Consider the following 27,307-nt stretch of genomic DNA (forward strand, 5'->3'; position numbering starts at 1 on the left):
ATATAATGCAATCTTTAACATCCGGAGGACCTTTCTGTTTCAAAGTTTTTTGTAATGATCCATTAGATCAGTGGTTCTCAAACGGTGGGCCCTGAGATGGTGCCAGGGGGCCCCCAGTTTAATAACATTTTATAAAATTAATTGATTTATCATAAATGTTGTGAAATTAAATGTCAGAAAAATAAGGATATTAACGAACAGCACTACATTGAACAATTTTTTATGTTTTGTTTAATTCAAATGTTACGTTTTGGAATTTTTTATGTGATAGATTTTCTTTGGGAGGCCTTGAAGGAATGCACCGTATACAAGGGGGGCCGCACTGCCCTATAAGCAGTGCATGGGGTGATTTACCGAGATAGAGTCGGAATGGATGTAGGGTAATAGATTTATTATAATCCATTTACATATTTTAAACATTTAACACAACAAATGCATTTACATATCATGAATGCAACACTATCATTCATTAAAAACCCTATATTGTAAACTGGACATGTGATTTGTTTGATATTTTAAATGGACAGAACTAAAGGATTTGACTCTTTACAGTACACACCTGTGAGTCAGTCACTCCAAAACAAAGCTTATTCCTCTCGAAAACTTTCTCTTAGTTATGGGCACTGTTGAGGTAAGACAATTTCATTTCTTTTAATACTATAATTATTGAGGTATATTCACACTTAAATTTTAATTCAGCCATTTGAAAAGCCAAAATCTGCACGTTTATGAATAAAACTGTACTGTGAGTTAATCCACTCAAATCTGTCCAATTTCAAAAATAGTTGGACCCAATGATGATTATTAAAATAACGGTATTACACATTACAGGATGTTTTCCTTTTTATTCAGCTCGGGAGATTCATATCTTCATCCCAGAATTTTTCAAGTTTCGTCCAGAATGGCACCCAGGACTTTTTTTGCACCAGCCAACCTATGGGTCGTCTGATATGGCCTTTTTACTCTGTGTTTTTTTTCCTCTTAGGCCTCCCACCCAGTGTGATGATATTACGGGAACTTTGTAAAAGACAAACCATCTCTAATGACTTTTTTGTGTTTAATCTGACCGTCATTGATGTTGTTTACCTGGTTGTTCTTCCATTAGGCATCATTAATTTCATGATATGGAAAAGTGTCAAACTCAACTGGATTTGCAACTTCACATATTCGCTAATCGTATCCGGCAGACCCCTCTTCATGGCTTGTGTCTGTGGGGATTATTATTTTGCTGTAGTTCATCCCATCATCTATATGAACAAAAACAGAATGACCGTGATCAGGAAGAAGATCGCGCTGACCATCTACTTGTGTATGTGCTGTTTTGGATGCCTTATAGCATCGAATCATGAGCTTAATTCAACCATTTTAGGGTCTTCGCCTCTGCTTATTGCCCTGCCTGTCATTGGTTTTTGTGATATATCTGTCTTTCGGGCCCTGGGAAAAAAAGACCCCTCTGGGAAAAATACTGTACATCCACAGAAGAAGAGAGCAATGCGGACCATCATTACCAGTTTGGTTATGGCTTTCATTGTTTATCTGCCACCGGCAGTTATCTTTTCAATGGGACAGAATACACACCTGACTTATGCAATATACAATTGTATTTTCGTATTTGTTGCAGTGTTTTTCACATCATCAGGCTGTGTCATCATGCCAGTTCTCTATCTGGAGAGTATAGGTCAACTCAACATGGGAAAAATTGCGCAAAAAATAAAATGCAGGAAATGAAATGGCTTTAAAAAAAAACTTTTGTCCTTAATGTAGTCTAGATTATTTCAATTTTTGTCTTGAATGTTGAATTGTGTGCTAAAATGCCTAATATCTTAATATTTATATAATAAAATGAACTAAAGTGATTTTAGATGAAGTGACATTTTTGTAAATAATAATAAAGTTCTAATATTATTCATATTATATCTTTACAAATATTAATGTATAAGAAATTATTATTAAATGTAATACTGTTTATAATTAAAAAGTGTTATGTTTACTGCTACTTGCTATGTTTTTATTGCTACATGTAAGGACCTTATATTCAAACATCTGCAGTACACCCTGCTTCATTTGCTGTACACAAAACCTTTCAGTCATCCACAAGTGACAATCAAAGCTGACATTATTTCCTCTGTAAAATATTCATCATGTGAATATAATGCTAAAACAATGATCAGAGATACTGTTTCAATTCAGACCGTCATTCGGTCTGACATTTAGCTTCAAACAGCAGAATTTATTATGTCCAAATAAATGTACTGAATTGTTTATATTGATAAAATCTAGAAATATACACCATACTGATATATAAGCTTATTTATTTGCTCTGTAAAATATCAATTCTTCATGCCTTTCCATGCATCATGCACCGAAAAAGCCGGATCCTACAGGAAAAAATAAGGTGCATCCACAGAGCTGAGGGCTTCACTCCATCATCAGTAGTTATTTTGTGACCTTCACAGCTTACTTGCCACCGGTCATATTATTTTCAATGTGTTCACTGTTAGGTTAGGCACAAGAGAGTGAGGTTCTTTTATATTGCTGGGGTTTTTTAGTATGTTTTGGGTGTGGTATTATGGGTTTTCTATTTAATTAATTAATAATTTTTGGTTGAAGTTTTTATTTTACATGTTTTATTCTTACATGGACTTTTTATTCATGTGTTTCAGTAATTCAATTTTAGATATTTTATATAATATTATAATTTATATTATATTTTCAATAGCAATATGGCATGGAGCATAAAATAAAATTATTTAAAATAATTTTATTTTAAATTTTATTTAAAAATAAACCTACAGCACAGGTGCAGTATAAAATGCAACGATTTATCTTCTACATAATCTAACCCTTACTAAGCGTACTATGTGGGTGTAACCTGATTAAGTTTGATCGGGTTTTTGTGAGCATTTTGTGAACATCATGTCCAAATTGAACATTTATGGCTACTTGCATACGTATCGCTTAACCTGAGGGTTTTTCAAATTTTAATGTCATATTTATTTATTATTTGTGTGGCATTTTAATAAACAATACAAATATTTGTATTATGTAAAGCCTGAAAGATTTTTGTCCTCTGGGTGTTTTCATTGCTGGAAAAAGCAAGCCACCACAATCATTTATAATAAGAAATGTTTTTGTAACATCATCATGTGGGTGAAAATTTATCCATTTACATATCACAGCTGTCAGAGTTACAAAATAACAAATCATGAGCACATAAAGTAGCTTGAAATCACAGATTTGACAGGAATTTTATGGTTTACTGAAAATGACTGTTGTGAATCATGACAGCACAAATGATTAAAAGACATTAAAAGCTTTTACATTCGAATTGTGCTTTGGTTCAGTATTTGTATATTGAACAAATTCACCAGGGTCATGTTAAAATGAATGGATGTACAGTATATTCAAAGCTAATAATGATAGATGTGGGTCAATAGACATATGTGTTTAAGCTGAACTCAAAGGTCAAGGATGACGGGTCATGAACTGTGATATATGTCATAATTGAGTGAATATACAACATGGCATCCCAAGGCAATTCGTATGTACTTTACAAGGTGGGTAATTTGTATTAACAAAATTTGCTTTATATGCGATCTGCTTTAAATAAACGTATGGTTTTGTAAGATTTACTTTGTATGAGTTTTTACAAATTTGCCAACTTATAAAATGATACAATGCGTACAAATTCTCATGAGATAAGATTGGAATATATGCATACTGCAAGTCAGCATTACTCCATTAATAATCTCTCTCTCTCTCTCTCTCTCTCTCTCTCTCTCTCTCTCTCTCTCTCTCTCTCTCTCTCTCTCTCTCTCTCTCTCTCTCTCTCTCTCTCTCTCTCTCTCTCTCTCTCTCTCTCTCTCTCTCTCTCTCTCTCTCTCTCTCTCTCTCTCTCTCTCTCTCTCTCTCTCTCTCTCTCTCTCTCATTGCGTTAGCAACCCTAAGTTTGTGGGTTTGATCCCCAGGGAACACGCATGCTGATAAAATGTACAGTATTGCATGAATGCACTGTAAGTTGCTTTGGATAAGAGTATCTGCATAAATGTAAATGTATTTTTAGCACAATCACATTCTCATTACAACTTAGCCAAATAATATTCTTCAACTCAACTGTTGTCATGACAGTACTATTTATATCCTGCAACTGCTATAAATCCATTTGTTGCTGTATGCGACTGAGATAATTTCTATTTTGTGTTTTAAGATTCAATATCAAGATTATATAAAAATACATTTTAAATACAAATATGCATTTTTTATTGAAAGGGTAATTCACAATAATAAATCAAAGCGAGGGGTCATTTACACGTATGAACAATCCAAAAACCAAGGCATGGAAAAAAGCTTAGAGTAGCAGTGTTACACATGCATTCTAGTGTTTTTCATCCTTGGTTTTTCCATTGTTTCATTGTCTTGGTTTTTGGACTGCTTGATGTGCATGACCCCATGCATGCTTTTCTGGATTTAAACGTGGATTACCCATTGAACAAAGTTTGTATTTGAATCCTCACCCTTCGTGTCCCTGAGCAGTTCATAACACTCATACACTCACTGTCATCATAATTAGTCTCGAAAATTAGTCTCTAAAATATAACTCTTTTAAAGAACAGATCTTAGGTCTTTACCTATGGGTCGTTACCAGTCACTTCTTTTTCGAGGGCACACAATGCAAAACTTGTCACAACATGTATTTAGCCCATCATGTATGACTCGTCATGTCAAAATATGTGTCTTCTGCAGAAGCTTCAAAAGGGTTTATGAAAAAAGAGACGATCGCATTTGACAGATACTCGCTTATGTGTAATTAGAGTTTAGTGTTAAGTGTCTTGCGAGTATTTTGTGAACGTGAGCGTCTCTTTTATCACAAACCCTTTTTACTACGTGTGCAACAGACACTTATTTTGACATGACGCGTGATGCACCTGGTAAGCATGACACAATGAACACAAATTTTGAATTTGCGCCCTTCAGAAGAAAAGTCACCGTCCGCCACTGGTCTTGCATAGACAGTTTCATCGGTTGTCGTGGTTACGCCCCTGAGCCGAAGTGAACTTCTGGTCTGTATTTATTTTTCATACTGACTAGTGGCTAAACTGATCTCTAAAACAAATACATTGTCGTATTAATTAATTTTACACAGTAACAATAGCTCAGTGTAATAGTTGATAAACATAAAGGCAATTTTATTTTTACATTTATTTAGCTTTTTATCAGAAATAAACTGCCATTTGATTATGTTGTTGCTGCTGAAACCATCTATAGACTGATAACTTCCTGAAGGTATTCGTATTATGGACCTACCGTACTGTAGTTATTCATCTCAAAGGCGTTCAAGGCCTACCTAATTGAATTGATTATCTCAGCATTATCAACAGATGTGCAGTTGATGTGAACAGATGAAAAGATAAGAACATCAGTGTTTGATAGATCTGCTGATATTTAATTGGCAGAAAGTGATTAATGAGAAGATCAAGTTTTTTAAACATCACTAGTGGTGTATGATGATGGTGATGAGATCCATATGTCATCATAAGTTAACTTTGTATTGAATGACAACGTCTCAGATCATTCATTCATGGGAACATTAATTTTCCTTTGTATATTAACACACCAACTGAGCAGAGCAATTTTTTATGTTTCATTGATTTTTTAAAATAGATTTTTACGTTTTTAAATGCTTTTTTAATGCTTAATTTGTCTAAACGTGTACAACGATTCTTTGGTTCAAAACTTTTCTTTAAATATAGGAAAAAGTTTTGTTTCACAGTCTTTACGTGTAATCCATCTAGATGTCTTTACCAGCTCTGTGCATTTGCATTTGTAGAGGGGTCATTATGTAAATGTGAAGTTATTACCGTGCATTCCCACATAATAATACATAAGGCAATGTTAACACGTCTGTCGTAATAATCGTGTATATTTTACAGAAGCTCTGTTCGGCATAAACCAGAAATGAGAAACATTAGGTGAAATTGAGTTACTGATTCTAAATGTTCTCATATATCTGAAGTGCATTCTGTTCTTGTGCCAATCATACTATTTAACATATCTTTTATATGTCTACTACTATAGTTACATAATATAACCACTATCTCCAGCAACTTTGAGTCTTAAGGGGCGGTCAAACTAGACAACCCAGGGATGTGCAGCAGCACACAAACGTGTCAAATATAAAAAAAATCATAATGGATAGTCATTGCATGTATCAGAATTACCAACTAGGTTTTCTCTTTGGAGAAGTGAAATCTGCAAGCACAACTGCTTTTAAAGGGAATGAGAGATTAGACTCTGACTGGTTTATAGCACGTTACTCCCCAAAACACATCCATGACTCATTCAGAGAATAGGTACAAATCTTTTGGACCATGCAACTGGCGCACCGACTGTTGATTCGGACACGCCCTGAGTGCACCTGCGTCATGCACTTCAGACCATGTGCTAAAATCGTTAAAATAAGGCCATTAAAGTTAAAAATAGCTTTTCATTGGTTGCAAAATCAATAAAGAACATGAAGTGCTTGTGTGATAGATGATTTTTACCACTACATTGTTTAATATAAAGGTAATGTATTCCGTTTTAGTAGCTGTAGGCTCTCACTGCAATTAAACTGAAAAATTGCTCCTCAAGATTTTCTATTAAAAGCATTCTCATCATGTATTCATTTGGGCAAATTCATTTTTTACAGTGTCTTTAAATAGCCCTAGACATATTTATTGGTCATTCATTTGCGTAACAGAACTTCAGGCAGTTAAAGCAGGAATATAAGAGCATCGAACAACTTTATTATTGAACATAATTGATCTTTTCTACATCTTAAAGGACTCCTATTATGTGATTTATGTTTTATGCCTGAATGTTCCGGTTATTTTGACATTATTGCAGCACCTCTTTTCTCAGTCTGTTTCAAACAATTGTCTTCTGTCTCTTTAAAGCCCCCCTCCAAAACTTGCAATATACTCTAACTGGTCAAGTTGACCCAGTCTGTTGTGATTGAACACCCTCTTAGAGCGTTTCGTCAAAAGTGAGCCCACAGCTTAAAAACTACATCAAAGTCTGTCCATATGCCCAGAAAAAAATAAGAATTCAGTTAACAAAAAACTGCAGTGCTTTAGAAAAGCTTCAGCTCGTTCAGACAAAAAGAAATCTACTTGAATGCTACATATCTGTTAATCATTTACACCTGATTACTGTAAACAAGTAAAATTACAGCATTATCATAACATGCATTTGACCACACAACCGTCACACAGTCCAAATTCGTAAGTCAATACATAACATATAAAATACATAAGTTAAAAATGCACACTGACACATTAGCTTTACAGTATACCTTCAAGGATTATTAGGAACACCATACTAATACTGTGTTTGACCCACTTTAGCCTTCAGAACTGCCTTAATTCTACGTGGCATTGATTCAACAAGGTGCTGAAAGCATTCTTTAGAAATGTTGGCTGCACATCCAGGGCACGAAGCTCCCGTTCCACCACAACCCAAAGATGCTCTTTTGGGTTGAGATCTGGTGACTGTCTGGGCCATTTTAGTACAGTGAACTCATTATTATGTGCAAGAAACCAATTTGAAATGATTCGAGCTTTGTGACATGGAGCATTGTCCTACTGGAAGTAGCCATCAGAGGATGGATACATGGTGGTTGTAAAGGGATGGACATGAGAAACAATGCTCAGGTAGGCTGTGGCATTTAAACAATGGGCACTAAGGGGCCTAAAGTGTGCCAAGAAAACATCCCCCACACCATTACACCACCACCACAAGCCTGCACAGTGGTAACAAGGCATGATGGATCCATGTTCTCATTCTGTTTACACTTAATTCTGATTCTACCATCTGAATGTCTCAACAGAAATCGAGACTCATCAGACCAGGGAACATTTTTCCAGTCTTCAACTGTGTTTGGTGAGCTTGTGCAATTTCTAGCCTCTTTTTCTTATTTGTAGTGGAGATGAGTGGTACCCGGTGGAGTCTTCTGCTGTTGTAGCCCATCCGCCTCAAGGTTGTGCGTGTTGTGGCTTCACAAATGCTTTGCTGCATACCGGTTGTAACGAGTGGTTATTTCAGTAAAAGTTGCTCTTCTATCAGCGTGAATCAGTCGGCCCATTCTCCTCTGACCTCTAGCATCAACAAGGCATTTTCATCCACAGGACTGCTGCATACTGGATGTTTTTCCCTTTTCACACCATTCTTTGTAAATCCTAGAATGGCTGTGCATGAAAATCCCAGTAACTGAGCAGATTGTGAAATACTCTGACGGGCCCGTCTGGCACAAACAACCATGCCACGCTCAAAATTGCTTAAATGACCTTTCTTTCCCATTCTGACATTCAGTTTGGAGTTCAGGAGATTGTCTTGACCAGGACCACACCCCTAAATGCATTGAAGAAACTGCCATGTGATTGGTTGATTAGATAATTGCATGAATGAGAAATTGAACAGGTGCTCCTAATAATCCTTTAGGTGAATGTACATTAAACAGCAAGCTTATAACTCTGCATATAGCAATTGCTTTCTCCAAATATCTATTAACTTTATATCACTACTCTATACGCTACACCTGTGGCTATTTTAACTTCTCCCAAAATGTTTTCAATTTCAATATTATGTGAGGCACTGCAAATACTCAAACAGAGATGACAGCAATCAGCTTGTGCTCAGTGAGGTGGAGCGGTAAAGAAACGCATGAATTCTGATCTGAGCACCTGTTCTGCACGGCCGCGGATAACATGCTGAATGAAAAAATGTATGGATTGAAAAGATTGTAATTCGCATTAAAAAAGCATCTGCCAAATGCCTAAATATACAATTTTAAGAGGTGGTAAACCATCTGTTTTTGAAAGGTTTGATTGTATTTATGAGGTGCACTGTAATGTACCATTCATGTGTTTATTTAAAGGTACAATTTGTAGGATATTTGCAGTAAAATTTCCAAAAACCACTAGTCCAGTGATATATATTTTTTTCCAGCTGATTACTAACAATATTATCTTTAATGTTTTTAACTAAACTTGCCATACTTAACAGTGAGAAGGGGCAGTGCAGTCGCCTGTCAATGACATTAATATCCACAATACGCCTTTACTGACGTAGAAACCACATGAAAGCAGCGCCGTGGACAAATGCGGAAGTAATAGGGTCTGTCGGCCCACTCACTTGTTTATGGTAAGTTTGTTGATCTGAACATTTCATTCTGTGATGGGTTAACACACCACTACTGTAACATCTATGACTAACAATTGCGTTTTGAAAATTACATGAAACCTTACATAATGAAATAAAAGCAACATTTATAAAACTTGATTACTTTACCTCATGTGTTCAATTATACAAATATAAAAATTGAAAGTTTATTTTGATTTTGAGACATTAGTTTAATGGCAAACCTGACCAATTTGGGTCAGATCCTGACTTATACAATTCTAAAAACTTAAAGTAATTATTTTTTCTCTAAACTAAAAATACTAAAATAATTTGTATCTTTGATTATTTTTGTTGCAATTTCAATTTTTCTAATGGGATTTAAATGTGTGTGACATTGGGGTTATCAGCATCAGGGCGTGTGACTGTCATCCACCTGTAACACATCAGTAATTTGATTTATGTGTGGTAAGCAGCGCACATTTATAATGCTGATGTCTTGTTCCCATCTAGGACGCAATTTTCTTGACCAGTACCTTCCATTAGGTTGGATAATGAGCAGTAGTTATGATTTAAAATTCAGATGTAATTTGTTTTGGTCTGCGGGCCACTTTAGGGCCCAGAAATCCGACGCTGGTAACTCAATTATGTGGCAGAGCAAATGGGGAATGGAAAAGGAAAGGCGCAGATAGAGTAACCTTTATTTTGAACAGTAATGCAACCATAAAACAGAGCATTCTGGGGACTGTGCCAGCACATATGACCACTTAGTGGTCGCACTTTTGGTCCATTTCAGGACGTCCATTTCAACTGTCCCTTGTGTTATCTCACCATAATTACTAGCTGCAGGTCCATAAAACAAATTACGCCAATGTTGTAGGATTATCTCAGCCTCGCAGCTGGATAAAACTTGTTTCATATCACCCAGATCAATGCTATCTATACAAAGATAAAGAACTGTAAACTTGAGTCAATTATTACACGTTGAGAAGCACTGAAACATCCCTGAGCTTTTAACTAAAATTGCACACTACCCAATGTGCATGTGGTTAACTCCTAACAATCAATGTCTAGAAGTCAACAGCTTTATATTAAACATTTGTTGAATTTTTGTAGATTAGATTATGCCAGTTGCAATCCATCTATGGGATTACTTTCGTGCCAGATAAATGACACAAACTTTCAAAAAATGAAGAAAGATCTCAAATAAGCATGAAGAAAAACTAAATGTAAAAAATAAACTCAAAGGCAAACATTGAACAAATTCAAATATTTCTTTCTTAAATCTTTTTGTTTATTCTTTCACTGCCAGAGTTTTTCTTTATGTAATCTGGCACAAGCCTCTCGTGTGGGTGGGACTTAACGGTGGATTACTCTCATTGGCTAGTGACAGCTTCCTACAAAAGTATTTGATAAAAATATAATATGTTTCTATTAATTTCATTGTCTCCTTTTTAATGGAGGTGGCATTTAACCGTTTTTTCACCTAAGCTCTTCAATTCAATAATTGATTTTTTAATTTAATGAATGAGAAAGAAATGAATGTGAAATTACTTTAGGATCCAACGCCAATGAAAACGTGAGCACTGACTATTGTGCTCGTGTTTGTAGCAGTATTAAAATTGCTGCAGGTCCTTAGTGAATTACAAGAAATGCTTTTCAATACTTACTAATGAATGTTGTTAACTACAATTCCCTTAAGCCAACAAGCAAGGCATCCAACAAGATGCTCAGAGAAATAAAAAATTGTAGATTAGATAAACAATTCAATTACGAAATGAATAGACTATTTATTGTTCCCTTTTAAGCATGCACTGTAATGTCTGTGTGCTGATTTCAGCTCGGTTCTGCTCGGGTGAAGCCATTTGTATGTGAGTGTCAACAGGCCTGCTGGGCTGCCTATAGTAGATAAGATTTTTACTCACTTTAGGGCGAGCAAAATGGCTTTGTGGTGTGAGGATAAGGGATTTGCTTAAACATAGTAATAACATTGGTGAGAAACATTAGAGATGTGCAGAGCTCAGCAATGTGTATGACCTCATGGCCCTGGACTAATGTCTTATTGGCTCCAGCAGACATCTTAAAGTTTCAGGCTTTGCCACCTGAAACATTTGGTTTTCTGAGATGTATTTTGCACCAGGTTAATGTTATGTAGCTGGCTAGCATGTAGCATACATTATATATACACTACCAGATAAAAGTTTTGAAACACTTGACTAAAATGTTAACTATGCATGATCTTAAAAATCATTTAATCTGAAGGTCTATGGGTAAATGCTTGAAATTGCTTTTGTAGACAAAAATCTAGCTGTGCCAAACAGATTTATTTCTGTTATTAGAAAACAAACTTTTTAAAATATTATTTTTGAAAAAGACAACTTAGATAAAATGTGAACTTTAATATTTAAAGCTTCTTGAAGCGGTTTTGCAATTTCTAGGCAAAATATAACAGAGTTTTGATATATTTTAGATTCTTTTAGTCATCAACATAATTCCCACAGTTACATTTGTGTTATGCCATAGTTTGTATAAGTTTATTATTATTCTGTAATGTGAAAAAATATATAAATATAGAACAAATGAGTGTTCTAAAACTTTTGAATGGTATGCATTTCATATGTTTGTTTCTACTGCCTGTATGTATATTGTATATATTTACTGTAAATCTGATTTGCAATAATGCAAAATTGTGAAAAGCACCCCAGAAATAAAAAAATACATTTTGGCACAATACTCCATTGTTTTTCCAAAAGACTTGTATTTTATAACTGTCAATAAATGTTATTATAGTGGGTTTCCGCCCAATTGGGGTCCTTTTTAGTTACATCTGACTGGAAACAAATTAATTGGGCGGGTTTTTAAAATCTGGCCTGGTTTTTGATGCAACTGGTTTTAATTTTTTTGCTGTTTTTATTATTTTTCATGAAAACAAACTAGAAATTGCATGGGACTACCGCTACTTTCCAGCATCTTGGTTGTGCGTACTGGCCTGGCCAGAAATGGCTTAATCTCGGCAACTTTAAAACTCCCAGGCAGTTGCTGGAGAGATTTTTCTTAATGATGTATTAATTCATCAGGTTGTGGCTGTACAAAGTTAGTTCTATAATAGAGACGTTCTCATCGGTTTTGCAAAGATTCTCTTCGTTAAGTCCATATAAAAAGGTAAGCATCTGTAGGCTATTATAGCCTACACTAATAATTTTCTATACAATTCCTGATGTCATGTTTGATCATTTCTTAAACCTAATAACATATTTGCTACCGATAGCTGACGCAGTGTGCGTGTCTAGTGACGATTCAGTGTATCATTCTTTTTTTCAATATTGGAATCAGGAAAGAAACAAGAATTCGTCTTAACTCGCACAGTGGTCTAAGTTAAATAATAATAAATTAAATTAGTTGTAAATTAAGCACATATTTTTAAGTACTAATACAAAAAGAAAAGTAAAATGCAATGATTTGAGAATTGGCTTATTAGAGAACTATTGTTCTGACAATAGTAGCACAAGAACAATTAAAATAGTACTCTTCTGAGGTTGCCTTAAAATTAAAAATATTATTTATATCTAAAAAAGATGCACTGCATATATGTGGCGTGAGCTGTAGTTGGGCTGTAAATCCTTAGTCCAATCTGGCAACACTGGTTTACACCAAATACAATTGCAGTCCCCTAATAAGACACGTGTGTGTACTCCATTTGGCATTCGAAAACACACTATTAAAATCAGTGATTACAATATATTTATTTAAATCCAACACTGCTGTTCGCATCTCTCTACAGTACGTATAGCGAAGCTGCGGGAGTTTCCGATTATGATAGGGGTATGACATTTTTTCTGCCATACGGTTGAGGTATTTGGCCAATTAACAAATAGGATCAACTGACCAATCAGAGCACAATATACGCTTTTCAAAACAATGAGTTTTTAAAAATTGACGCGTTTTCAAAACACCAAAAAAAGCTTTTTTACCTTAAACCATTTTTGCATTGTATTACACAAAATAATGTTATTTAAACAAGGTATCACCCCTTTAACTACTGTACTTTTACATTATTTAACTTTTTTCAATTCTCTACTGTTGTGCCCTGAAAGTGTCTCTATCGGCTGAGCTCCTGTAATTTCACATTGCATCTGCTCTGCATTCATTTATTTCAGAGATTCATCACAGTGATTGAAATTGTTCATCACCACAAATGAGAAAATCTAGAGTAGTCCTGAAAAGACATTAAAATTTGCAGATGTGTGGCTCTTCTCAAGCTCACAGCACAGTAATAACAACAGCAAAGCTCTCCAGAGTTAACGTCAATCAGTCTGACCCACCGGCTTCACGTACTGAACCTGTGGATTTTTTATGCATTCGTGCAAACTGTTTTCTCTTTCACCAGCCCTCCGGGATCATTTTATTCAAAAATTAAATATATGTATCCAACACAACCAACAATTCTGTACCCAATATATATTTTTTCAAGTACACTTGTTTACCAAGAGCACTGACATGATAGAAGATAGAAGAGCTACTTGAGATGAAATAACATATGTGGTGTCTGAAGAAAATAAAGTGGAAATCAGTGTAAATGTCACTTATGGATTTCAAATTGAGATATATTTTGTCAAATTATGCAAAAACTGTCAAATATAATTACATTTTGTACATTTAGGATATATTAAATGTTAGCTAGCCAGTTAGGCAGCGATTTAAGATGTTTAAATTATGCTATGATACAAGCAACGGAATTGCATTTCCATGAACTGCTCAGTGTTAGTTTCCTAACATTTACTACTCCAATGCGCCATAGACATATACTATTTATTTTTCCTTTATACGAGTGACATTTTTCCAAGTAGACAGTTATCTCCAAATGCTATCTGTTACTGTACCAAGCATGTCATGGACGTCACACAGAGGAGAAGTGATTGGCCATTAAGAGACGATTTCTCTCAGCCAACATGATTTTAGGGTTAAGACATTAACAAAGCTATGACACCTGCTGAGAATCCTCTTCTCTTTTACCACCACACACAGATCCATAATGTGAACCGAGGAAAGAAGAGAGAAAAAAGAAAGCTGATGGTTCCGGAATGACAGGCTTTTCGTTGACTTTAATGAGATTTTTATGATCGTGCTAGCAACATCCTGAGCTAATACTGGAAACCCCACCTTCCCCTCTTTATGACTTACAATAGCTATAAACTATACTGCATATTGTTTCCTACACTATGATTAAAATGATCCGATCACATTTGGTCATATCTACCTGCTTATGACCGCAGAACCTTATTAAGCCTCAGTGATAGCTAGTGATCAATTTTGACAAATCAAAAAAAAAAAAATCCTTATAAGCATTATTTACTGAAGTTTTACAATGTACACCCCAGCAAAAACAATGAAGCAGATGTCAACAGCCATAAAGCCACAAGGAACATAGATACAAGTGCTTGTTTGGTGATGGAAAGCACCCCAGCCCGTCCTTCTCACACATGAGCAGTATCTTGACCTTTACTTCGAAGGTTTCCTAGTTACCACATTGACGCTCAGAAACAGCACGAAGTCTCCTCTCATGACGAGAGAGCGACCAAAACATTAAAATAAGCTAGTTATACATCTGCACCATTTATGCTGTTTGTTGTTTGACGTTGCCCACTGGAGCACTCCCGGCTGTCTTTCTGTCTGTGATTTTACCTTTCTGTATATAACTAAGTAAATATTGATTTTCTCATCCAGGCCGTTGTCTCCAGAATCTAGTTATAAGACTGGCACAGACTCTCAATAAGGTCTCTCTGTAAACATGAGGAAGATGCCTGTTGCATTAGCAGCCTTGAATGAGAATAAAATGAAGTGTGGTTATTTCTGATTGAAACCAATAATAAACTGGAAAAAAATGGATGGGGTGACGTAAGATTAAGAATAAAAGCATTGCTAATAGGGTTGGGTGATAATTGGATCATTTTTAATTTGTGATCTGTAGACCCCCTCAATAGCAATCTAAAGGGAAATAGATGATCATCAACAAATGTAATGACTAAACAGATATTAAATAATTATTAAGATAAATACATAGATGTAAGAATCATTTACAACTAGACTTTATACATGATATACAGTTGTGTAAAAAAAGTGTTGGTCCCTTGCCAATTTTATTTTTATTTTTTTTTGCATGTTTGTCAAACTTTAATGTTTTAGATCATAAAACAAATTTAAAAATTAATTAAAGAATTATTATGAAAACAAAATCCAAACACACATGACCCTGTGTTAAAAAGTGCCTGCGCTCTAAACCTAATAAGTTGCTGGGCCACCCTTAGCAGAAACAACTCAATCAAGTGTTTCCAATAACTTGCAATTACTCTGTTACAGCGCTGTGGAGGAATTTTGGTTCACTCATCTTTGCAAAATTGTTGTCATTCAGCCACAATGGAGGGTTTTCGAGAATGAACTGCCTTTTTAACCTGATAAGGAACACTGTGCCGTACACGGCACACCCCCTCCCTTGCACGTGAGGCTGCATTACGTCATTGTAACTTTGAAGCATTAAATCTTCAAAATATACGGTCATGCGGCACATCGTTGTAAAGCTTAGACTTTCGGGATTCCATTATGCGCACACAGAAAGCATAATATGATTTTTAGCAGTCATAAAACTGTAATCTAGTTGTTAGTTACCTGAACCGGGCGGCGCCGATTTAGGATATTTACTTACCTTCAAAATCTTTCCTTTATCCGCTTCGGTGAAATTGTCCAAAACAAATTGTTCATAAATCCCCAAAAGTCCAAGGAAATGGAATATCCAAGCCTTTTAATCCAAAACGATTTGTTCATCTCACAATCTTGAAGTTTCTGACCGAATTACGATATAAATAGTGTATACAATAAGTTCACTAACAGACATTCGTTCGAATCTCACTTTTCATTCATGATTTATAATGAATATATTCGGATGTCATGTTTATTGTGCAACGTCTGAGGAACAAATGCGCCCCCTTGTGGAATTTCAGCCGTTCCATAAGAGGCTACGGTCATGCCACAGCATCTCGGTAGGATTGAGGTCAGGACTTTGACTAGGCCACTCCAAAGTCTTCATTTTATTTTTCTTCAGCCATTCAGAGGTGGACTTTCTGGTGTGTTTTGGATCATTGTCCTGCTGCAGAAACCTAGTTCGCTTGAGGTTACGAACAGATGGCCAGCCATTGTCCTTCTGGATTTTTTGGTAGACAGCAGAATTCATGGTTTCATTTATCACAGCAAGTCTCCCAGGTCCTGAAGCAGCAAAACAGCCCCAGACCACCATATTTTACTGTTGGTATGAGGTTCTTTTTCTGAAATGCTGTGTTACTTTTACATGAGATATAAGAAGACATACACTTTCCAAAAAGTTCAACTTTTGTCTCGTCAGTCCAAAGAATATTTTCCCAAAAGTCTTGAGGATCTTCAAGATGTTTTCTGGCAAAACTGAGATGAGCATTTATGTTCTTTTGTTCAGGAGTGGTTTTCATCTTGGAACCCTGCCATGCAGGACATTTGCAATGTTTAGGGTGCATGTAAACTGTATCGTCGTAACCTTCAATCGTATTAAAATCAATCGGATTGACAAAATTTTGTGCATGTAAACATAGCCACTGTGGTTCGCTGTAGTCCCAAATGTTTAGAAATGGCTTTATAACCTTTTCCACACTGATAGATCTCAATTACTTTCTTTTTATTTGTTTCTGAATTTCTTTGGATCTCAACATGATGAGTAGCTTATCAGGATCTTTTTGTTCACTTAATTTTGTCAGGCAGGACCTGTTTAAATGATTTCTTGATTGTGAACAGGTGTGGCAGTAATCAGGCCTTGGTGTAGCTACAGAAACTGAACTCAGGTGTGATAAACCGCAGATAAGTTTGTTTTTTCACACAGGGCCATGTGGGTTTGGATTTATTTTTCCCTTAATAATAAAAACCTTCATTTAAAAACTGCATGTTGTGTTTACTTGTGTTATCTTTGATTAACATTTAAATTTGCTTCATGATCTGAAACATTAAAGTGTGACAAACATGCAAAGAAATCAGGAAGTGGGCCACAACTTTTTCAAATCACTGTATCATCTGAAAGAGAGAAGTTGCACAGAGTCATCTACCGAGAACATAAAGTAAATTCTTAGAATAAGATGTGAAGAGTGATGAAGTATAAACTGGAGCTGCTTTCTCTGCCCTGCAGCCAGCACGACCTGGCAGATGCGAGAGACTCTGCATTTAAATCAGCAGCTGAACTGTGCTGCACACCATGGGTCTCTTTGTTGAGTCGTGGACTGAAAATGAACTGTGTATTGGTGATTTCTACAGGAATGATGATTATCTATATGTTGTTACTTATTAAAGACCCCATGAAATGTTTGAGCTTTTGTATTCTTTCCTGTATTTACATATTTTCACTGAAAGTATTAAAATACAAATTATTTTTTAACTAGCTAATAAGAAGGCTGAGTCCTTCGAAGGTTTGCGTGCCGCATACATCATTTGGTTGTCTTATTTGAGTATAAAAACATTATAAAAATATATTTTAGTCCCAATCATTGCATTCTTTCCTACTTTTACATGTACTGTAAAGTTTGACAACCTCAATGACGTATGCCACTGACAAACGCCACCTCTGGGGAACACAGCCTTTCAAAATGTGACTTAAGCACTATTCGGACGGGATTAGTTTTACAGGGGGACCTCTGAGAAAATCGTGCTTCTCAGAGGTCCTCTGTGTTTTTAATCCCGTCCGAATCGGCCATGTCTGTGTTTTTCTCTGACGACCTCCGTAAAAATTCCAGAGCAATTTACCTACTGTTTTTCGCCGAACTCAGAGGTCCTCTGAGAAATTTAATCCCGTCCGGATGCAAATGTCTGTGTTTGCCCGCAATATCTTTTGAAAACGCGGTTCATTTCGTGTTTTGGCCAACTTGATCTGCCGTAAGGTCTTACTAATGCGCGTATATTGTATTTCCTGAGTCCCATTCATTCAGATATGAATGTTTTTTCGCATTCGGCAAAATAAAGTAATTAAATCAAGACGAGCTGAATATCATACACTGTTAAGACTAAACACTGATATATCATTAACATTATAAGAAACTCCGTTCAAAGTTGTTCAACTCCGGAATGGTAATGTTAATTAATAAAGATATAAAATTGTATTAATCATTATTTCTTCATTATTTTGTGTTTGTTATAAGCAGACAGTTATATAAAACACGTAGGCTAATGTTACTTTAGTAGGATTTGTATATTTTATTTTGATTTGTTAAAATTAAATTAATAAATTACATGTTCTGTCATGATTTTACATTTAAAGCAAAATATTAAACATTACAAACACGCGTATCCAGAGCACGTGCTACTGCAACGCCCAAATGCATGAAACAGACACTCCCATCTCTGGAATAGCCTGCATCATTTTAATCCCGTCCGAATCGGTACATAAAATCACAGACGTCCTGGGGGACACGCTGAAACTCAAACGTCGTTTGGAAAACTAATCCCGTCCGAATAGTGCTTTAGCTGAGCAATTCCATGCAAATGTCAACCTTAGCAAATGTCAAGCTTAAGTTTTTAACCATACTGATATCTCAGATGTCAATATTTAGTGGGTTAAATACCAGTGTGAGGTCTTCAAACCTTTTTTCCAATTTATTTTAGGTAAGTGCAGCTTTCAGAATGGTCAAATCTATAACGGAGAAATGTCACATCCATAACGTTGTTTCCTCTACATAAATGCGCGTATGAAAATGTAAATAAAATCAATATTATTTGTTCTTCAAAGAGCCGTCAATTCTCCTTTTGTTGGGTATTATTGCTTCTTGTGCATTTTAATTTACAGAAAACATAGTATGATGTCGCCCGAAAACTTGTCACATCCATAACACGTGTATATTTTCTATTATAAGATAGAAAGCATAAGCACAAACTCTGAGAAATAAAGGTACAAAAGCTGTCACTGGTACAGTACTCTTTCAAAAAGGTACACCTTTATACCCAAAGAGTGCATATTTGAACTTCAATGGTACATATTGGTAGTTCAAAGGCACATATGTATACCTAAATGGTACATATTACGACCTTTTTAAAAGAGTACCTTTATTTTTGACCTTGCAGACTGATATTTTTCCGATGTCTGGACATGGTTTAGGAAAATATAATCAGATGGTTCAGTATATTGGTTATAAATACATTATCTAAGAAATCATATTACAAGTTTTCATTCGAAATGTCACATTCATAATAGGGCTGTCACAGTTATGAAATTTGGCTGATGGTTAAATGCCTAATAAATTGTGGTGATTTTAACGATTAATTGCCTGTTTTAGGGCTTTAACATTTTATTCTCATAAATTTTTTTCATTGTTTATGAAATAATTTTCACACACTGTTGTGATTATTTAAATTCAATCTTTTACCTGGCAGGAAATATGAATACACACAACACATATTTAAAAGTAATCTGATAGCATCTCGTTTATACAGGCGCTGCAGCTCCCCCTTGTGTTTTTTAGAGAGATGTGCAATCATTGCGGTGATCTGAAATGACGATGAGACAATTATTTAATCATTGTGACAGCCCTGATCCATAACACTGGAATTGCTCAGCTATTTTTATTAGTCAAAGAAAAGCTTAATTCTAATTTTATTTAATACCGCTATGCCTTTCACTCACCCCCTGCCCCTTAAAGGGTTAAAAAATATTTCCCCAAACAAATGGGACACCACTACTACACTGTCACACATCATTATACATCCCACGTCAAAATAAAAGCAATTATTCTGCTGCCATCACCTGTAGCCATAAGTTTAGTGGGTTAAATCCTAAAAAGTGGTCCAGGACTTTTTCACCAAAGTACAACACCACACACCCCTCTGTTGGCGATTCCAGGTGATCTCCATGTATTCACGTTTCGGTTTCCCAGGTCTGTTCGCAATCTCTGTAGTGGGCTGGCAATCTAAAGCACCAGAAAATTTCCCCGGTGTGCCGCCATCGAAAGCAATCAGTCCTGGTTCCCCCCGATGGGATCGCGTCCCGGTTCCCACACTCTGATCGGTTCCGGATGTGGCACACCAGGGAAAAGTCCCGGTGCTTCAGATGGCCATTCCAATTACAGCTACTTCATTACATTTAACGTGGTATGTTAGCAAACTTTTTGCAAACGTTTCTTTAAATTGCACGTATATGAGCACAAGATTGAATGTAAAATAAAAAAAGATTATTTGTCATTAACTGTCAAACTTGATTAATGTGAAATAAAGACTTGAAATATACTTGCATGAGCAGCCATGTTGGTTTGAAGTGAGGTCCCAAAAAAAACTTAGTTTGAAGGGTTATTTGTCCCTTCCTTCTTCCACTACCACTCCAACTTAAATACAATTGAATGCACTAAACGGAGGGGTAGGGGAAAGTGTAGAGATAAGGGGTAGAAATGGAATTGGGCCAAAGTGTGTTTTGTGAGAGGGCCATTCTCATTTTAGAGAGCATTGTGTGCAATCAATGCTGATTCATGTCTATTTTTTGTCAAAAGTAGGCTAGAATGTAAAAACCTTGTACGTATAATTTTTTGTCTGATGCTGGAGACAAAGTATATTTGGTTAGAGGACGTTTACCCTTGAAAAGATAACAAAACCATTTAAAACCAAATTACAAACCCGACTACAACAGAACCATTCACATGCCAAAGCATTCTTACCAAGCAATCTCGCCAGGAGATGACTACACATCATGATGGACCTACCCAAGCCAGCAACAATAGCCTAGATATTTTCAAACAGCAGATGGGAAAGCATCCAAGCATCTTAATGAGCTTTGTAATATAAATGAAAGCAGTGGGGAATGTAATTCTGCTGCAACCTTTTAATTAATTATTTGATTTACCGTTTTTCATTGTTGCCTCCTTACAAAAGAGCCCAATTAATAACCTGTTCTTCGGCCTGTCTCACCTCACTTCTCAGGGAAATAAAATGTGCTACGGTTACCAATCATTAGCGGCACAGACATTTTAATTGAGCCAGACAGGAGCCCTTCAGCGACACCTTAGACCTATCCACAATGTATCTGACCCAAGACAGCACTCATCTCTTTATGCTCCATGATTTCACTTGGCATTTCAAACGCAATTTCAGGTGCATTTACCAAAAACATGTAGACCGCTGTGACCTGACACCTGGGAGAAGCCATTATGGAAGTGGTTTAGATTTGTGCTTTCCACTATCGCTGAGGTGCATAAAGCATTTCGACACCTGCTGGCACCGGCCGTTTGCTTCGGTGCCAAGAGATCTCTTAGAACGTGCACTCATAGCTTGTTACGGTTCACTGTTATGCTACAGTCAGGTCCAGAGAGCAGAGGATTTAATGGTGGAGGAGTTCAGGGGGCAACAGAGCAACTGCGGCAGTACGTGGACTTCAAGAGAGCTGCCCGTAGAAGCATTAAAATCATCTTTGACGTCTGAGTAACCTTAAAACTGTCTGAGAGCACATTGCTCGTACTCAGCACGGCTACAAATAACACTGATGAGGCATTGGGGACAACAACGTACAACACATTTATTATAAGCATCAAAATAGCTTGGGTTGAAATAAAGCTTTTTTTGTTCCCAAAATATCAATGGCCAAAACGAAAGAATAGAAAAACAGACCCCATCACACAGTACAGTACAGTATGTGTCTGAATAGAGGCAAATCCCTGCAGTCATGTTACAACAACAACTAAAGCATTACCAGAAGAGTGGAAGCTGTTATAGCTGTTCAGGGAGGTTTAACTCGCTATTATCGTCAATGGTTTTGAAATGAAATGATCATCAAGCACATAAGGGTGTGCTGTTTGGATCCTTTGGCCATATACTGTAGTCTACATCAGGGGTCTCCAACCTTTTTGTGAGCAGGGGCTACCACAATGGATAAAGTCTTATTGTCTTTTCACTTATTTTTATTTATACGTTTATTTGTCAGGGACAATGCAGAGCACATTATTACTTACATAATTATCACAGTCAGTAATCATATGTGTAAATGTGTTGCAAGGTATCTAGCCAGTAGGCTAATTTGCAACCCTAGTCCCTGTTCAGACCTTTCTAAAATAATCCAAATATTTTGTTTTTAAAAACTACATTCAATTACACAATCATACTATAAATACCTAAAACTATATTTGTTGATTTTATTTCATTTTACTTGTTGATATGTTTTATCATTGTTTACAATGTTAACATACATAAAAGAAGTAAATAAATAAATATAAAAAATAAATAAATATAAAAATTGAGGCTATTAATAGAATATGCTTTGGCGGGCAACTCACAGACTCCATGCTCGCTGGCACCATGTTGGAGACCACTTTTAATGTTTTATAGAAACATTTAATCTAAATAATTTTATACAATTCTACAATCTGTTTGCATTTCCATTTAGTTTAAATGTAAACTTTTTTATGTAGAATTTGATTTCCCCTTTTATAGTTATACTAAATATGTTGTATCATATCAAATTTTCTTAATATTTTTCTTCATATTTTTATGTATGCTTCATATTCTAGCAGTTTCACCCCAATCAAGGTTTCATTAAAGGGATAGTTCGGCCAAAAACGATATTAAACCCATGATTTACTCACCCCCAAGCTGTCCGAGCTGCATATGTCCATCGTTTTTCAGACAAACACATTTTCAGATATTTTAGAAAATATTTTAGATCTTTCTGTTCATTAAATGTAATGTTACGGGGTCCAGCAATAGTCCACGACCTTCAAGTCCAAAAAAGTGCGTCCATCCTTCACAAATTAAATCCAAACGGCCCCAGGATGATAAACAAAGGTCTTCTGTGGGTAATCCGTGCGGTGTTGTTGTAGAAATATCCATATTTAAAATGTTATTAACGTTATAAACTACCTTCCGGTAGCGCCGCCATCTTGGAGTGATCCGCATTCAGGATGAGAGCTTACGCAGCGTACAGAGTTTCTCTGCTGCTGCTCTGTGCCCCCGCCCTCCGAATTTGTCATACGTCACTAAGAAAAGTGCGTACACTACGCTAATACTCTCTCCTGAGTCTAAGATGGCGGCGCTACCGGAAGGTAGTTTATAACGTTAATAACATTTTAAATATGGATATTTCTACAACAACACCGCACGGATTACCCACAGAAGACCTTTGTTTATCATCCTGGAGCCGTTTGGATTTAATTTGTGAAGGATGGACGCACTTTTTTGGACTTGAAGGTCGTGGACTATTGCTGGACCCCGTAACATTACATTTAATGAACAGAAAGATCTAAAATATTTTCTAAAATATCCGAAAATGTGTTTGTCTGAAAAACGATGGACATATGCAACTCGGACAGCTTGGGGGTGAGTAAATCATGGGTTTAATATCGTTTTTGGCCGAACTATCCCTTTAAAGCACATATTATATTATTTTGTAAAACTAAAATTAAAATGTGAAATACTTTAAACTCTCCATTGTTAGAAATAAAGGTACAAACATTGTCACTGGAATGCTACCCTTTAAATTGGTCCTAATATACAGGTACAGAAATGTACCTTCGAGGTACCAATATGAATCTTTGAAGACCAATATGTACTGTACCTTTGAGATACTAATATGCACCCATTAGGTACTAAGGTCTATTTTTTGAAAGGGTCCCACCCCAGTGACAGCTTTTGTTCCTTTATTTCTAAGGACGTACACACCCTAAATCATAACCATGGAGTTAGACTTACGTAGACTATACCAATATCTGTAACATTGTGTTTACTTTACTGACACAGTCCACTGTGCGCAGTATGGGAAAGCATTATTACAGTGTGTTCCTCAACACACTTAGGGCCCAATCATACACCCGGTTCAATGCGGCACAAAGCAGTGCATTGTGCGACGCAAATGTTTTATGCTAGTTTGAGCCCCGCGCAGTTGTTTAAATAGCAAGTGCATATGCATCTTTTTTGCACCCATGGGCACTTAGGTTTGAAAACAAGGTGTGTTCAGGCGCACTGTCACTGCGTTGATATTTTGAGGCAACTAAAATAGACTACACTATTGACCAACTAAAACCTGGTATAAAGTCTAAAGTCTATGGCGCAACATTGTTTTTGTTATTTAAAAAGCTCGTTAGTTATATGCGCCTATAAACGAGACAACAACGCACGTTTGCTTATCACATACATGAATGCGCAGCAGCACACAAATCCTTAAAGGATTGGAATGTAAAAGATTATTATTGAGTGTCTTAAACATAAATGAGGACCAATTATGAGATGTTAGAAGGCGTAAAAAGCTGCTTCCCCTATAGCCTGGAAAGTAATTAAATGTTTTGCTTTAAACAAATGCAAATATTGCATCTTTTTTAAATGTTTATTTTTTTGCCACCTAAGCATTTATTGTATATGATGACTTTGTACCTGTGGATATATTGAGATGAGAACCTTTTTTAAGTAATGCTTTTCAAAACACAGCGCTGCCCGAGTGCTGAAACGTTCCAGCTCTTCACACATTTGTAAAAAAAAAAAAAAAATTCTATACAAATAAAAACGATGCGATTTTTTTAACATCAATCTTAAACTGCCGCTCTTCTTCCTCCACTTAGTTTTTCAGTTTACATATAAACAGGGGAATCGTCATGGGGCAAGCGCAACTGGCTTTAAAAGGGGATGGGAATGAGACTCTCATTGGTTTGTTGCACGTTACGCCCAAAACACACCCATTACGAGAATAGGAACAACCCTTTTAGACAGTGCGCTAGGCGCGCAAACCCTTTTAACCATCATTAAATTAGCAAAAGTGGATTTAGACATGCCCTTTTAGACTGTGCACTTTACACCATGCGCTTAGATCAGGGGTCTTCAACAGGGGGTCCGGGGACCCTTAAGGGTCCGTGGTGGTTTTACTGGGGGTCCTCCAAATATTATTTGAACTGAATTAAAATGAAGAGCAAAATGTTTCCACTATAAAATCTATTCAGTTAAATTAAATGTTATGTATAGTATGCCGAAAAAATATTATTTTCATATCTTTGTAGCATTACCATCATAACAATGTAAATCCAGTCTTAATTTGTTACATGTACTGGGGGTCCCTGTTGCTCCTTTCTATCCTTTATGGGGTCCTTGGCCTGAAAAAGGTTGAGGACCTCTGGCTTAGATGGTTAAAATAGGGCCTATACAGTGTTCACAAAAGTATTGAGGCAGTAAAGACAAAAGTTCCCTGCTTGCTGCAGAGTTAAGACATATTTAAATGAATATCGGTCAAAAGTACAGAATGTTACATTTTAAAGGACAAGTTCGGTATTTTACACTAAAAGCCCTGTTTTCAGATTGTTTATGAAGACCACACTTGTTCACCGAGTGGTCTGGGGTGTTCACTGATATGCTCACACAAAAATCGCTGCAAAAGACGCATTCCAACAGGTTTTATCGTAGTTTTGTCCAACTTCACTGACTTGTATTAGATGTGCTGTAAGGTACGGTATTACTCCGCGCAGGGAACCTTGGTTGTATTCTTGGAATTGGCAAAGGTGGATTATCGCCACCAAATGGGCTGGATTGTTTATTATTCAAGCTCAACGGAAGAATATACGGGTGTGAGGCGTTTGGAAAAATAGGTCCACAAGTTTACAACGAATGGTAAAACACCTGTTGGAAAGCATCTTTTGCAGCGATTTTTGTGTGAGCATATCAGTGAACACCCCTCACCACTCGGTGAGTTTCACGTCTTTGTAAACGAAAGTTTAATGCATTTTAGGAGGGATTGTTCCAGTGCACCTATAGCCCCATTGTAGAGGTGGGAGGTGAAAAACAAACACCCGAAAATTCTCGGGGGCAGCCGCATAATATATTCTTATTTTGCCGTTATTGTCCCAATGGAGCGCTGTTTATGTGTTCTTTGGCTCAATTTAATGCATATGTAGAGCAGGGACTTTTTTCAGGGATGCATGTCCAAGCAAAATACATATTCGGACCTCAATGTCTATGAAGTTTTGTGTACGGCCCTGTTACACAGTGCTATATTATTTAACATTACGAGTCAGTTATTTAAGGAGACGATTGTGAAAACCCATTTTAAATTTTTTTGTATGATTTACTGTTTATTACATAAAATTATCTTACAAAATGTAAAAACAATTGTGTGAAAATATAACATTGATATATTTAATATTTATATATTGTTTTTTTTTAAATAAGGATAAAATGTCAATGATTGAAATCAATGACTCAACTTCTAACCTCATTATTAGGTTATGATACTTTAGCCTGAATTACACAGACATGGTCCCATAATATTTAAAATATATTCTAGCATGAAAAAAATATTTTATTAATGATCTTGTGTATTATTTACATTTATTTGTATTATATTTCAGGTGATTGGAATAAGTACTCCGATTTTTTTTAAGTCTGCTTAAGGCTAATTTTTAAGACTGGTAAGAATGACATGCTGTACTGTACAATAAAAGGTATGAAAATAAAATAAATGTTAAAAAACAAAAGAAACCAATATGTAAAGTTGATCTATATGCAGTAACACTCTTCCTATTGTCCACAGCACCACTCATTGGTTAAAATAGTCATGTCCAAAATAGCTCATTGACAAAAACTAAAACAAATAAAAATAATTAATCAGCTATTGGTGTACAGCTTTCTGCGAGGACACACCATGAGGCTGTAAAGAGAACTGACTTGGCTGGTTTTAGCGACATGACAAATCCTCCACAGAGGTCCCTTAATCTGGAGCCAAGCGGAGATATTGACTAACACAGGAAGTCATTCCGTCTTACATGGCTGACATTAGCACTGTTTGTCTTTCACCATATGTCTCCCACTCCAGAGATACAATATGTTAGTGACAAACGCTCGTCTTATTTTAACACGAGAGTCATTAACTGCTTACGCTCTCTATTCACTTCAATTTTATTCCATTTTACTCGATGATGTCGCAACAGTTTTTCTTCATTTTGGTCCTTAAGGGAGGAACATTTTCCATCGCTAATAGGAAAGGGCAGAATAGCTGAGCCACAATGATGATTACTATGTGAAATCCCAGGTGTGGTCGCACATTTGCAGTATTTTGATTAACGTTAAATGTAACAATCCTCGCCGGAATAACAGGTCAAACATTGAGTTGGTACAGCTGTCATGGGAGTATCACACAGATACATCA

General features: G+C 36.1%; 1 protein-coding gene across 1 annotated transcript in view; it reads right to left on the reverse strand.

Annotated features, from left to right (window-relative positions):
- Positions 1-853: 853 nt before the first annotated feature.
- The window catches only part of LOC141279998 (adenylate cyclase type 2-like), a 39,176-nt gene continuing 12,722 nt past the window's right edge, over positions 854-27,307 (reverse strand). Inside the window, exon 3 of the mRNA XM_073811673.1 lies at positions 854-1,247. Within this exon, the coding sequence (XP_073667774.1) occupies positions 1,236-1,247 (12 nt within the window). The 3' untranslated portion in view covers positions 854-1,235. The remainder of the gene's footprint in view (positions 1,248-27,307) is intronic.

This window comes from Paramisgurnus dabryanus, chromosome 13, assembly GCF_030506205.2.
Source record: "Paramisgurnus dabryanus chromosome 13, PD_genome_1.1, whole genome shotgun sequence".
NCBI classification, from domain to species: domain Eukaryota; kingdom Metazoa; phylum Chordata; class Actinopteri; order Cypriniformes; family Cobitidae; genus Paramisgurnus; species Paramisgurnus dabryanus.